The sequence below is a fragment of the Austrofundulus limnaeus genome, unplaced genomic scaffold, assembly GCF_001266775.1.
Source record: "Austrofundulus limnaeus strain Quisiro unplaced genomic scaffold, Austrofundulus_limnaeus-1.0 Scaffold42, whole genome shotgun sequence".
NCBI lineage: Eukaryota > Metazoa > Chordata > Actinopteri > Cyprinodontiformes > Rivulidae > Austrofundulus > Austrofundulus limnaeus.
The window spans coordinates 679595-692263 of NW_013952444.1; the positions used below are offsets into that span (position 1 = coordinate 679595).

The 12669-nt window shown below is 39.3% G+C and overlaps 1 protein-coding gene across 18 annotated transcripts in view; it reads right to left on the bottom strand.

The window, feature by feature from the left end:
- The window catches only part of LOC106516884 (receptor-type tyrosine-protein phosphatase F), a 189641-nt gene that overhangs the window by 13465 nt on the left and 163507 nt on the right, over positions 1 to 12669 (bottom strand). For all 18 annotated transcript variants that reach the window (XM_014007452.1, XM_014007456.1, XM_014007454.1 and 15 more), the window contains 5 exons: positions 11893 to 12016; positions 11353 to 11528; positions 3439 to 3558; positions 1608 to 1762; positions 727 to 1012 (listed from right to left, as the gene is read on the bottom strand). In XM_014007452.1, coding sequence (XP_013862906.1) covers positions 727 to 1012; positions 1608 to 1762; positions 3439 to 3558; positions 11353 to 11528; positions 11893 to 12016 — 861 coding nt within the window. The remainder of the gene's footprint in view (positions 1 to 726; positions 1013 to 1607; positions 1763 to 3438; positions 3559 to 11352; positions 11529 to 11892; positions 12017 to 12669) is intronic.

Consider the following 12669-nt stretch of genomic DNA (forward strand, 5'->3'; position numbering starts at 1 on the left):
GTGTGTATGTATAAACTAAACAGAACTGAAAGTAAGGAAGGAGGAACATTGTAAGCATTGGTGGACTTTTTCTCATTAAGTCCCAGATTTTACTTAGAGGCCTGTAGGCGTGACAAAAGTACAGTTCTGGCAGTGGACAGAGAGCAGATGGACAGCACAGGAGCGTGTATGGACAGTTTGGGTACTGCAGGACACTTTGTGTGTGTGTGTGTGTTGTGTCCAGACTGTATGGGGATGCAGACAACGGCCTGCACGTACGGCACAATCATTCTCTCACTCTTTCATTCTGCATTGTTGGCAGGAGTGTAGATGCTATTATCACTTCAAACAGAATGGATCATGGTCATAAGAGGGCTAATGGCAGAGAAGCGCTGGGAGGAAAGTGTGTAATAACATCACAGTCAATGGCTATTGACAGAAAGGGGTGTGTGCGCGCGAGACAACGACCTTGAACACCAGCTGAGCGTGTGTGCGCGCGGGCGAAAGTCATTTTGTGGAGGTGTGCTCCCCGTGTGTTGATTTAACCCTGAAACATGTGTCTGGATGGGCTGAGGATGCTGTGATGTCTCAGCACTAATGTCACTGAGATAAACTCCTGAGCATCAGACATGTGACCGTTTTGGAGCCTGTTCAACAGTGAGAGGAGTCTACAGACTTTCGTCGAAAATGTACTTTTTTGTGAGATATGGAGTAAAAATAAAGTGTTGGTCTGTGCGCTTCGGTCACCTTGAACTCCAGCTCCATGGCGGTGACGGTCTCACCGGGCGGGGGCTGGGTGAGTTTCTGGATGTGGGCGTACAGGTTGCGCGCCGGCACCTCCGTGTTGCCGCAGGTGGCCGCCTCCAGAAGCGCCTCGTGGATGAAGATGTACTGGTCCTCGGTCTGGACCATGTAGTTTCTCTGGGAGCGCATGCACGTCACATGGCCATAAATGTCCACGGTCTTCTCGTGCTTCATGCGTTCCAGCATGGCATCGATCACAATGAAGCAGCCAGTCCTGCCCACGCCCGCACTGACACAGAGAGAGACAGAGGAGACTAAATAACTCTGTTTTATTGTGTCTACATCACTACAATGTGGTCAAAGAGCTGTTGAAATCAATACCTGAAATGCATCCTCATGCACAGATAATACTGCCAGATAAAGTCCTACAAACATAATGTGTTTTTTTTCTTTTATGTTCAACAACTCATATTAAAATGTACTGAAAGGTTAGTGTTTGTAAATGTAACATTTCAAATTGGCCTCTCCACTACTTCTCTGCTGAGTAGCATTGCATTGAACTCATAATTGAATTTAAGAGCAGATAAAGCTAAAATAACTTTTGTGTTTCATGTGCAACCTTTTTTAAGGGAAACCTTTGTGTTGTTTTTGATATTTCCAAGTTGGGAATTGAACATTTTGACAACCCTGTGGCCATTAAACGCATGTGAGAGTCCAGTAGGGTCTGCATATTGTAAATGTTTCTGTGAACAATCATGCAGCAGGTAGTTTGTTCAGATTCCACAGATTCATGTAGTGTATTCTGAATTTAAGATTCTACTTAGGTAAAACGCTTCACCACATTTCATGATTAGCATCCAAGTACTCTTCCCTCACGCACCCACCTGCAGTGGACCACCATGGGCCCCGCGTCTGGAGGATTGCAGGCCTTTACCCTTCTAAGGAAGGCCAGGATGGGCGTGGGGTACTCAGGAACCCCGTGGTCGGGCCAGGCCATGAACTGGAACTGTCTCACCTCCCGCTTCTCGCTGGAGCCGTTCTGCAGGAGAATCAGACGAGTCAGCCGAGCAGGAAGGTGTTCCGTCGGCTTTAGTACGACACGGCGAGTTGTGAAACACAATTTTTCATGCTAGGCGACATTTCCTTTACAAAGAAAAGGGTCGTATTGTTTTAATGAAAAGGAGATGAAGTTAGAATCTGAAAAGCACAAGCTGTGCCCATCTTTGCTCTTTTTTTTGTTGTCATTGTCAGGCACCACAACACTACATAAAATTTGTGTTTCTCTCTGGTATTTTGGGCTTTTTCTTTCTTTCTGAAGCTTCCTGAAACTGTTTCTTGTTTCATTGTGATGTGCAATTACTGGCCCAACAATCTACCAAGTGCTGCTTTCTTTCTCCACAAAAGGTGCCTCGTAGTGACACTGAAATATCTTTGTATAAATAATACAGAAACTTTATTGATAAAACACAGACTCTACTTTTAGGGCTGTTTATCTGGCAGATTTAGGTCCAGATCACATTTAGCTCTGGAATTGTTTTCTGAGAGGTTCTATGAAAAAAAAATCTTTCCGCCATTCTCGATTGAAACTAAGGAATATCTCCAGCCAAGGACTGGCACTTAATTAGAAATGAGAATATGCCCGAAATACAAGGGGGAGGGTAATGGAAAGAAGAAATGGAAGTGTCCTGATGCATCTCAGTAATCCAGGTAAAACATTAAAAAGAAAAAAATTGTATAGGCCTTCTGGACGGGTTCTTCTCTAATGAAACGTTTCGTCTCTCCTCCAAGAGTCTTCTTCAGTCTGAGAGTTTCAGGCAAAATTCAGGCTTTTYAGRCCTGCCTCCATGTGACTGATACTCACATCACATGGRTATCGTTGACACCTAATTAACACTTATTGTTAACAGGGGGTGGAGTGATACTGGCAATAGCCGCGCTGTAGGAGGGGGACAACTGAAAACGGAGACCTCCACCTCTGTTTAATGATGGACGGTCTTTCTTCACAAAAATGGCTTCTTTTACTCCTCTCTCAAACCAACGTTCCTCTCTATCAAGAATGAGAACATCCTCATCTCTGAAAGAGTGACCGCTGGCTTGTAAATGAGTGAAAACTGCAGAGTTCTGGCCATTAGATGTAGCTCGTCTAAAAGAAGCCATTTTTGTGAAGAAAGACCGTCCATCATTAAACAGAGGTGGAGGCCTCCGTTTTCAGTTGTCCCCCTCCAACAGCGCGGCTATTGCCAGTATCACTCCACCCCCTGTTAACAATAAGTGTTAATTAGGTGTCAACGATAGCCATGTGATATGAGTATCAGTCACATGGAGGCAGGGCTTAAAAGCCTGAATTTTGCCTGAAACTCTCAGACTGAAGAAGTCTCTTGGAGGAGAGACGAAACGTTTCATTAGAGAAGAACCCGTCCAGAAGACCTATACAATTTTTTTTCTTTTTGAAGAAATGGAAGAAACAAAAAAAAGAAGAAGAAAAAAMGAAAAACTATTACTGCAGTTATGTGAGATGATGGCAAAATTAAATCTTTTATAGCCTCATAGAAAGAAGGTAAATAAAACAATTACATCAATGAAAAAGGAGATTACAGCAGCTTTGTCATTTGTCTTTTTAAAATGGGATTTTTTGCAGATGATAAGAACATGCCATTTACGAGTCTGCCTTTTCAACTTAAAAAAACAAAAACAAAGAAAAAAAAAACACATTACCTTATAGAGAGCGAACGTACGGACGCTGTAAGTGGCCAACTCCACAGTGTCCAACATGGTGACCTGGATCATCCCGTAGGTCTCCGTTCCCCGTGACGGCCAGTACTGGTCGCACTTCACCTGTCAGAGCAGAGGAGAGGGCGCACTGTCAGGGCCGAACTGCTGCTAACATCCCATACAAGACTAGTGAGAGGCTTGTAGGATCACACTGATTAACAAGGAGGGAACATTAAAGAGGTCACATCAAAGGCTTTCTCTGCTGTCTAATTAAAAACCGAGGACCGCGAGTCAGCTCCTGTATCACAGGAAGAAAAAAAAAGCATGCCGGTGAGGGAATCAGGCGTTCGCATGTGCAACCATGCACATCTTCATTTGAAGCAGCCTTCAAATGAAGCGGGCTTTAAACGAGCCTTAAAAAGTCTGTGATCCTTTTTTAATTAGCTAATTGTCCAGTGGTTTGCGTCCCGTTGTCGTGTACGCTCTTTGTGCGTTTGTGATGGCCGGCCGCTGCTTTGTGGAGGGAGATGCGTCTAAATGCCTGAACTGGCCCGCAGTGACGGGACAGCAGGTTGGACCACCTGGCTCCATATGTGCACAGAGAAAACTACCCTGTGAACGGAATTAAAGTGGCTGTGATTTACCATGTGCATCCTTAAAAGTGAGGGTCCTTTGTTATTTTGTTTGACTTCATTAAAACAAAACAGATAAGAGTTTTCTGTTCTGGGCTTTGCTTGGAAATCTACAGAAATATTTGTCAGTAGCCCTTAAAGCTCGTTAAAAAAATGAGTCTTGTGAAAAGTAATTTAGTTAAACACAATCATCCATTGCATATCTGCATAATATGTGATTGAGTAAACACAAAAATGTGAAAAGCAACGATTTGTTTATTTTTCAAAGACGTGTTAAAGCGATGCGGGAAGATTTGTCTGTACCCTTGAAGAAACAATTAATTGTTGCATCATAGTCATGTTTAAAACTAAGTGTTTGATCTTAATTCCTATCACAGGGTCCTTTAATCTTTACATTAGCCCTTCTGCCTTTTTAAAGGAAACAAGCAGGCCACTGGGTAGTTTGGTCTCACTGCGCCACAGTGAACATGGAGCAGAGAAAGCAGAGGGGAGATTTGTTTGAGGAGCTCAGAAAGTGAATTATATATATCCATATTAAAGGTGAAGGCTACAAGACCATATCCAAGCAGGTTCAATGTTTCACCCACTGCAGCTGACGATACGATTCAGAAAAATAAGGTTTATGGGACTGTAGCTAACCCCTCAGGAAATGCAACCCCAGATTGATCAGACATATAGATAGGAAAAAGCAACGAAAACATCCAAAAGCTTTCAAGCTGAACTCCAATCTAAAGCACTTTCTGACTGCACCATCCCGTACAGTTTGAATCATAGTGGGCTTCATGGAAGAAGATCCACAAGAGCCCCAATATTAGATAGAAATTTCTTAAAATGCATGTTGATAGGCTGTAAAATTTCTGGGACTGATGAGACAAAACTAGAGCAGTCGTCATCAGTTGTGGTCATTTTTTATCTGTCTGTATAAAGCCCTCCCCCAGTAGATTAGTAGATAAACGGCTTGTGTTTTAGTTTTCAAAAGCAACGATAAGGCATCTTAAAAATCAACAGTCCATGCAATTACACTATCAATTTTCACTTGCTGAACTTAAATATATAATTTTCCCCCAAAAAACACTATTTAAAAACAGTCCACAAAGTGTCAGAGTTCATAGAGGCTAGGATGAGTCACATCATTATTTGAGCACATGGCAAACTAAAGCCGACTCATTGGTCTTGCCTCTAAGCTCAGCTTTTTCTCTGTGGACGTCTTCAGCACTAAAAATCTTGTTATGAAATTGTTCATTTTCATCCTGTCGGCCAAGAAACTGAACCAATTTTCAGTCGGTTAAAAGTCCTCTAGTCCTGACTAGTAAGATGTGTGAAAAAAAACTATTAAAAATGTGTTGCAGATTTATTATTAAACACATACTAAATACAGGGAAAAAAGGAGGAACTCTTCATTGCCACACATGCAGAGACTAGAACCTCCTGCCATTGATTTGGATAAGGCGTCAGTTTGAGACGTGTCGCGGCTCAGCTAATCGTATTGATACGACTGTGCTGAGGTGACATTTGGAGGCACTTTGGCTGTCTCAGAGCTGGTACAAATTGACAAACAAAACGTGCTAAAATTCTTCCCCGCACATTTCACCTGCCCCCAGAGACAACTTCCATTCAGAGACAACGGCAAAAAGCTCAACTGAGTGATACGGAAACACTTGCAGCACAAACATATGGATTAGCAGTCACCTCAGTAATGAATATCTCTGTTCTGCCTGAGGTTCGGTGACATAGTCTTCTCTCACGCTGAAGCGCACTTTCACTATCGTCTTCCTCTGCTTTGAACTCTTCTTCTTACATGTCGTCACCTGGCCTTTAGCAGCAGGTGTCTCATCGCAACACGCGCACACAAACACACATGTGAGCGGTACATCTGGTCTCATTTAAAGCCGTGACCTTTTAGAGTTTGACTCTCTTTTAATGACTGAGCACGGGGAAGAAGAAATTAAGCCTGCTGGAGGAGCTCATTTTATTTGTTCAGCTCCTGAACTATCTGGCGTAAGACAAAAGTCAAGTTAGTTGGTTAAAGATGGGCGATATGTTATCGTGTGCGATATACCGTCAAAGACATTCACCATGGTAATAATTTGTCATCTCGTGATAAAAACAATAAAATCCCACGGCTTTACATGCCTTCCCGCCAGGTTAAGCTTCATTTGTTTACTCAGAGCGGACGTCGATCAGAGCATGTGCTAAATTAGTAAAGCTAAAAAGCTATCGTAATGACTCTCAACGTGCAAAAATGCAGTCGTAGTCATCTAAAAACTCTTAAGAGTTCAACATTATGTTAGGAAAACAACAGGACGGGGCAGCTTCAACTTGCTGGACCCACAAAACAACACAGCTCCTCCGTCTCCTCTGTGCAAGCTGCAAGCTGCGCAGCTCACACAAAGTAGCCCCTCCCTCCCCTGAACATTAACCCTTTAGGGAACAGATAGAGCTTTACCTCCCAGAGCAGCAAAACTCATTATTTTCAGTGATTAGTAAAAAGTATTTTCTTATAGTTAAATTTTTTTTATTACTGATATTTTAGAAGGGTTAGAGTTCTACTGAGGTTTTACAAATATAATGATCAGTACAAAAAGGATGTGATTTGAAGATTTATTATACAAACAATAGTCCAGGGCTATTCAACTGGCGGCCCACGGGCCACATCCGGCCCGCGAGTGACCAAAGTTTGGCCCGCCAATTGGTTTATTCATCTCTTAAGCACAAACCCCCGGTTTTCTACTTTAATTATTCTAAGTTCTTTTAGTTAAACATGGACATGTTTGGTATCTACAGAAACGTCAGAATCGTGGCTAGAAGCTGGTAAAAACCACTTCTATAAACACTCAAGACAGTTAAAACTACAAGCAGTTGAAGATAAAACGATGAAAGTGAAAATAAAATTGGTTTAAAAAATTGGCAAGTCAGAGATGTCAAAATTTTATTTGTGTCTAATGAGGCGTACCGTGTTCTTTTTGTTTTTGATAATGTGTAATTATCACTACTTTTATAGGGTTCTGTATGTTGTAATTATTATTAAATGCAGAAAAATAAACTATTTCAAAGGTAACAGACTTTTATTATACTTGGTTTATTTACATAATAACTTTAATTGCTGGATGTTCGGCCCCTCAGCTGTTGACCGGCAGTAACTGTGGCCCCCGGAGAAATTTAGTCGAATAGTCCTGCAATAGTCCATTATTACTGATAATTTTGGCTGTCAATAAATCATTAAATAAATAAATAAATAAATAAATAAATAAATAAATAAATAAATAAATAAATGTCAATTTTGTTCTCATATTTCAGTCTTGTTTGATGGGTGTCAGTTTTGCAACACAGGTGTACTACTTGAACTTTTACAAATACTATTAATTTTACATGTATTTACTAAGACTGTTTTTATTATTTAAGCTTGCACTATTTTATTTTGTTTTGTTAATCAATTTATTGGTTTTTATTGTGTTTATTGTTTTATTGTGATTTTTATTATTGGCTTTTGTAAGGTGATCTTGTGAGTTTTGAAAAGCATCTATAAATAAAAAGCTTTATTATTATTATTATTATTATTATTATTCTATAAACATTATGCTTCTAGTATTTTAGGGCTCTTAAGAGAGAACGTAGTAATATATTTATAATACAAAAGATTAGGCTGATCGTTATCATGATAAAAAACCTAAAAATTATCGTGATAAATTTTTTAAGTCCATATCACCCATCCCTAGTTGACTCCTTTATTCACACAGTCTTATTATTTGAAATGAAGGTTATTTAAAAAAGTTTTTATTAATTGTGATTATCTTTGTGGAGAAAGTGGAAATAGACGTGACTTGTTTTTGTTTATAACACTTTTGTCATCATTAAGACATGTACTGGTGTAAAGGTGGCACAGGGTGCAAACCACGTTCTATTAAATCTTTGAAAAGTTTGTCTGAATGGGGATTTAGGGGATTAACATTAAAGTGAGTTACGTCAGCAAGGAAGGGCACCATTTATCTTCTAAAATTATAGCAAACATATCTATTATCTGCTGCCAAAACATTTCCACTCTTTTCATTTCATTTTACAGAAATAATGTTTTCCATGCAGATGCAGTTTAATCAGTCTAATTCACTGTCGGCACACACTGTAATGTAAAACAGACTCAAAACAACATTTAACTGTAATTTCACTAAACATTGTCATTTTCTATTTAGGGCTGTAATTCATGTACACACAGTATAAAGAGTATTACAACATAAATATTGTTTTAACGTGCGAAACAATATGGCGTATTAAAGATGTTAACATCTGGCAAAGACTGGAATTAGACATCATGTTGGAGTTTATAAATAACACTGCTTAATCTACCTTTGGAATGATCCCATGCTTGGAATTACAATGGGTTTGTTTTAAATAGAAATATAGCATTTTTTTTGTCTCCTTCAAGCTAGTTGATTTTAAAATGTATGTATGGAGGTGATTCAGGCTCAGAGGTTGTCATTTCCCCCGATTGTTTCTGTCATTTAAATAATTTCTGTGTATGTATGTGCAGCTGCGTCTCTGGGATCAGAGATGCTTCTCTGCCACATAAAGCTAAATAAAAAAAAACAAAACAAAACAAAAACCTGCCACTCAGGCAAACTGAATATATATAGAAAGTAGCTTGTGAGAACAGCTGTGTAACTGCAGTGGAGCGAATTTTGTAATAAAAGTCGTCTAATCAAATACATCCACGCTGAAGATATTCTCAGAGGCACAAATAAATGAGCTCTGTTCCAAAAAGGAGAAGCGTGGCCGTAATTTGTCTAAATGATTGATTGCGCTGATGGCTTTGAATTAAAACAGATGATGCTTTTTGAGAGATAGATTTTTTCTTTGACAAAACAATTGCTTTTTTTAAGCTAAAGTCTTAGAAGAACAGAGAAAATGATCAATGTCACAAATTTTGAAATGAGCCTTTTTTTTCGGTTACTTTTACCGCTACTTGCAATTTTTAGTACCAGGACTCTTTCATTAGTATGCGTACACAAATAAAGCACAGAGGCAAGGCTTCATGCTGACTTCTCTCTCTGAGGAATTTGTGAGCATTATTTTCCGATGGTAATTACATAAACCCATTTCTAATTTAAAATCTCAAGTTCCAATGTCTATTTTTTAAACTTTTATTAGACTGGATGTATTTAGGGAGCAAACAAATTTAGTTAGATGACAATCCTCTTATCTCCAAATTTAGGAACTTCATTTTAAGTGATGTGGCTTTAGTGGGCCAAATTCAGAGAGCACAACATAAATGAGAGTGACTGTGAAACCTCAGTACGGTGTTACAAAAATAAATACGCAGCAATTGAGCGCTGAACTCTTGGAGCACTTTCCAAATAATGACAGAGTTAGGAGTTATAATGAAAAATCTAAAAATACCTGCAGGGCTCTTGTGCATATAGCTGTTTGGCTGAAAATGTTCCTTTTAACAGCGGGAATGCAAGCCAAGTTGCAACCCCTACTTCCTTGATAAGTGGCAAACAAACAACAGGAGAGAAAATTGGAAATGGTACGAAGCTGTTGTTCGGTGATACCTCTCAAACACAGTCAGACAGAAGTTTAGGCAGAACTTTTTGGAGATTGCTGAAAATTCAGGAGGAGCGACATGAAACGATATTGTCCACAGACAACCAAAGTATCCTTTGAAGTTCTTGTGACTTTAATAAGGCTGAAAAATCCTGCTTCAAAGTTAGTCCAGGTGTCTCAAGGCTTTGTTGGGTTTTAGAGGTTCTAAGCGTTTGAGCTACAAAAGTAACAATACAAGTCAAAAAACACAGTATCTAACCATCTTTTAGCTTCTAAATGTCAATTGTTTGATGAACATCAGCAAAAATGTCTTCTTCGTGTTCCTCTTAAGTTAAATCACAACCTCATCAAGTACATTTTATTTTGTTTTTGCAATAATTCACATTTTCTTGTTAAATAAATGTACTTCCTGTTATATTTTGAAGCTTTCTTTTGATGCATTGTGGTAAGTTTACATTAAATTCTATTTGTCAAACCACCATCTTAATTTCTTGACTGGCACAATTATATAAATTTAACATTTGTAATCAAGCCCGAGATTTTTTTTCTTCATTAGTTTATTATTCTTTGTATCTGTGTTTAAAACTTGACATGTCATGCTTTATTTCCTGCCCAAATCACTTCTTTATTTAGATCACTGAGCTTCCTGCCATAATATCACCTTTAGTAATCAAATCAAGTGTAATTTATTTTAAAGCCATCCTGCCTCAACACACAATCACTTTTACCAGACAACATCAATTCACACATTTAGTCTGGCATTTACGTTACACTGTAACTGTTTTTCCAGTGATATGATATTAATTGTGAATGCAATAAATGAATTTAAACAAGCTGCTAAACAATGAAAGAAATAGTTACCGTATTTATTCATGTATAATACGATCTCATGTATAATATGACCCCCCCCAAATTTAATTCTCATACTACCTCTAATTTCATATGGACTTCAGGATTTTTCAGCCTTTGCAGTCTTTATACATATCAGTAAAATTATCATTTGACGGTTGTATCAGTTTTTAATTTTATTTTAATAACATATGTACTAAAAGGTACACAATAACAAATGTATAACTACAACAAAAGCTATCAGTGCTCATTTGTTAACTGGTGTGATATAACAAACAGATAAAGCTATGTGGCTCTAAGTGTGGATGAAGCTGAATCAAAGCCTTCAAAATCAGGCTCACCTTCATCAGTGTCATTAAAAGTTTCTGGTACTCCTCCTCTGTTATAAAAGCATCAGAATCCCACTCAACAACAATCTCATGCTCTGTGTCTCGCGAGCGCCCCCTCTGGTGGGGAAACTTTTCTCGGGTAGACCAACTTTTACAGAACACCGGTAGACGGCAGCCATTACAGACGACCATGTGTTTGTTTTTGTGTCAGGAGCGGCCCGGTCGCACATTAATATCATTAGTTCGTTATGCAGAACTGCCTGTTTTCTTTTTTTTTTTTCACATTGTGTTGCCTGCTTGGATCTGTTACTATCGCGCTCAGAGGCACAAAGGAGTGTTAGAGGTAAGATCGCGTCAACCGTTTTTTACGACGGGGTTTCATTTCCGGACTCAGGGATTTTGTAAATGAGGCCGATATTTCAGTTAAAATACATCATCATCATATTTATCCAAGTATAGTACTACCCCCCAACTTTGTGCATGATTTTATGGATTAAATTTTACGTACTATACTCGAATAAATACTGTAATTATGTTATCAACTTTATGTAGACTGTGCCATTTCTTACTCGTGACTTCTCTTCCAGTCTGGTCATCATGACAATGGTGTTGGACCTCTGCTCCCACACCATCCTCCAGAAGTCAGTCAGGGTCTCGGGCAGAGGTCCCTGAGTAGCGATGTAGGCATTTTGCTTCCTGTAGCCATCAATGTAGTTGGCATTGATGTAGTCACTGCCTGGAACGGCTGTAGCAAGGAGGAAAAAGTGGAGCCACAACTCATTACAAAGTACACTTCCTGGCCCTCACAACAACAAATTAAGGTCATTTTAATCAGACTAATCAAGATGAATAATACACTTTTTGACATCTGTCCCTCTGAGCACATCAGCACATTCTGTAAAAAGCCAACCGGTCTCAGCCAATTAGCTATAATACACAGCTCCCTTCAAATTACATGTCATAACTCACCATCTAAATGAACAGGATGCACTAGGTTTGTGGATAAAGTAGTAGAAGAATACAGAATGTCTCTGGAGAGTGAGGCCTAAATCAACAGCAGTGTCGGTCAATAGCAATCTACGGGGTTAAGTGGTTCCATGAGCTCTTACCATCAACAGAGGTGAGGACCACTCTGGAGTGGTCATAGGCGATGACGTTTGCATAGCGATTCTTTGGCTTGTTGACTTCCATGTTGGAGTTTTCCCAGGTAAACTGCTGACCGGGATCAATAGACTGAGAGAGGATAAGTTCGAGATAGAAGGCAGAGAAAAAAAAAGACAAAAGACAAGAATAAAGGAGATATTTGAGTTATATGTGGATAAATAAGTAAGGTGTTTTATAAGCAGCACGTTTTTCAGTGAAATAAATTGTTTTATCCAGATTCATGGTGTAGCTGGCATTCTGTAGACTTAACCATGAATCTTTTTTGTATTTTTCCCCCACTTCTATTTCTGTAACCTTCTCCTTTCTAGTATTCTTGTTTCACCTCCTCACTCTCAGCCCCTCTGTTTCTAGCAATTTTCCCCTTGCGTCATTTGACTCTTGGCAAAAGGCGACAGTAGACTGCATACATATTGATCCTGGGAGATATGTGATGGTCTCCTTTCCCTTGTTGGATAATGTCACAATGTCTCTTGCTATTCCATATCGATCGCCCTTTTCTCACACCAGAGGCTTGTTCAGTAATTCCACAGGCTTTTCACACCACAAATCCAGCAGCTGTAAGAACGACACCTTTGAGATTTATAAACTTACTTAACGTTGCTGTCGCACGAGTGAAAAATGTAAAGTTAAGCTGAAACGCACCCGGAGAGACAACGTGAAGTCAAAGCAAGGCTGAGCAGTCCAGTCAACTTTTGCGCTCTCATGATGAGGTGAGTTATTTC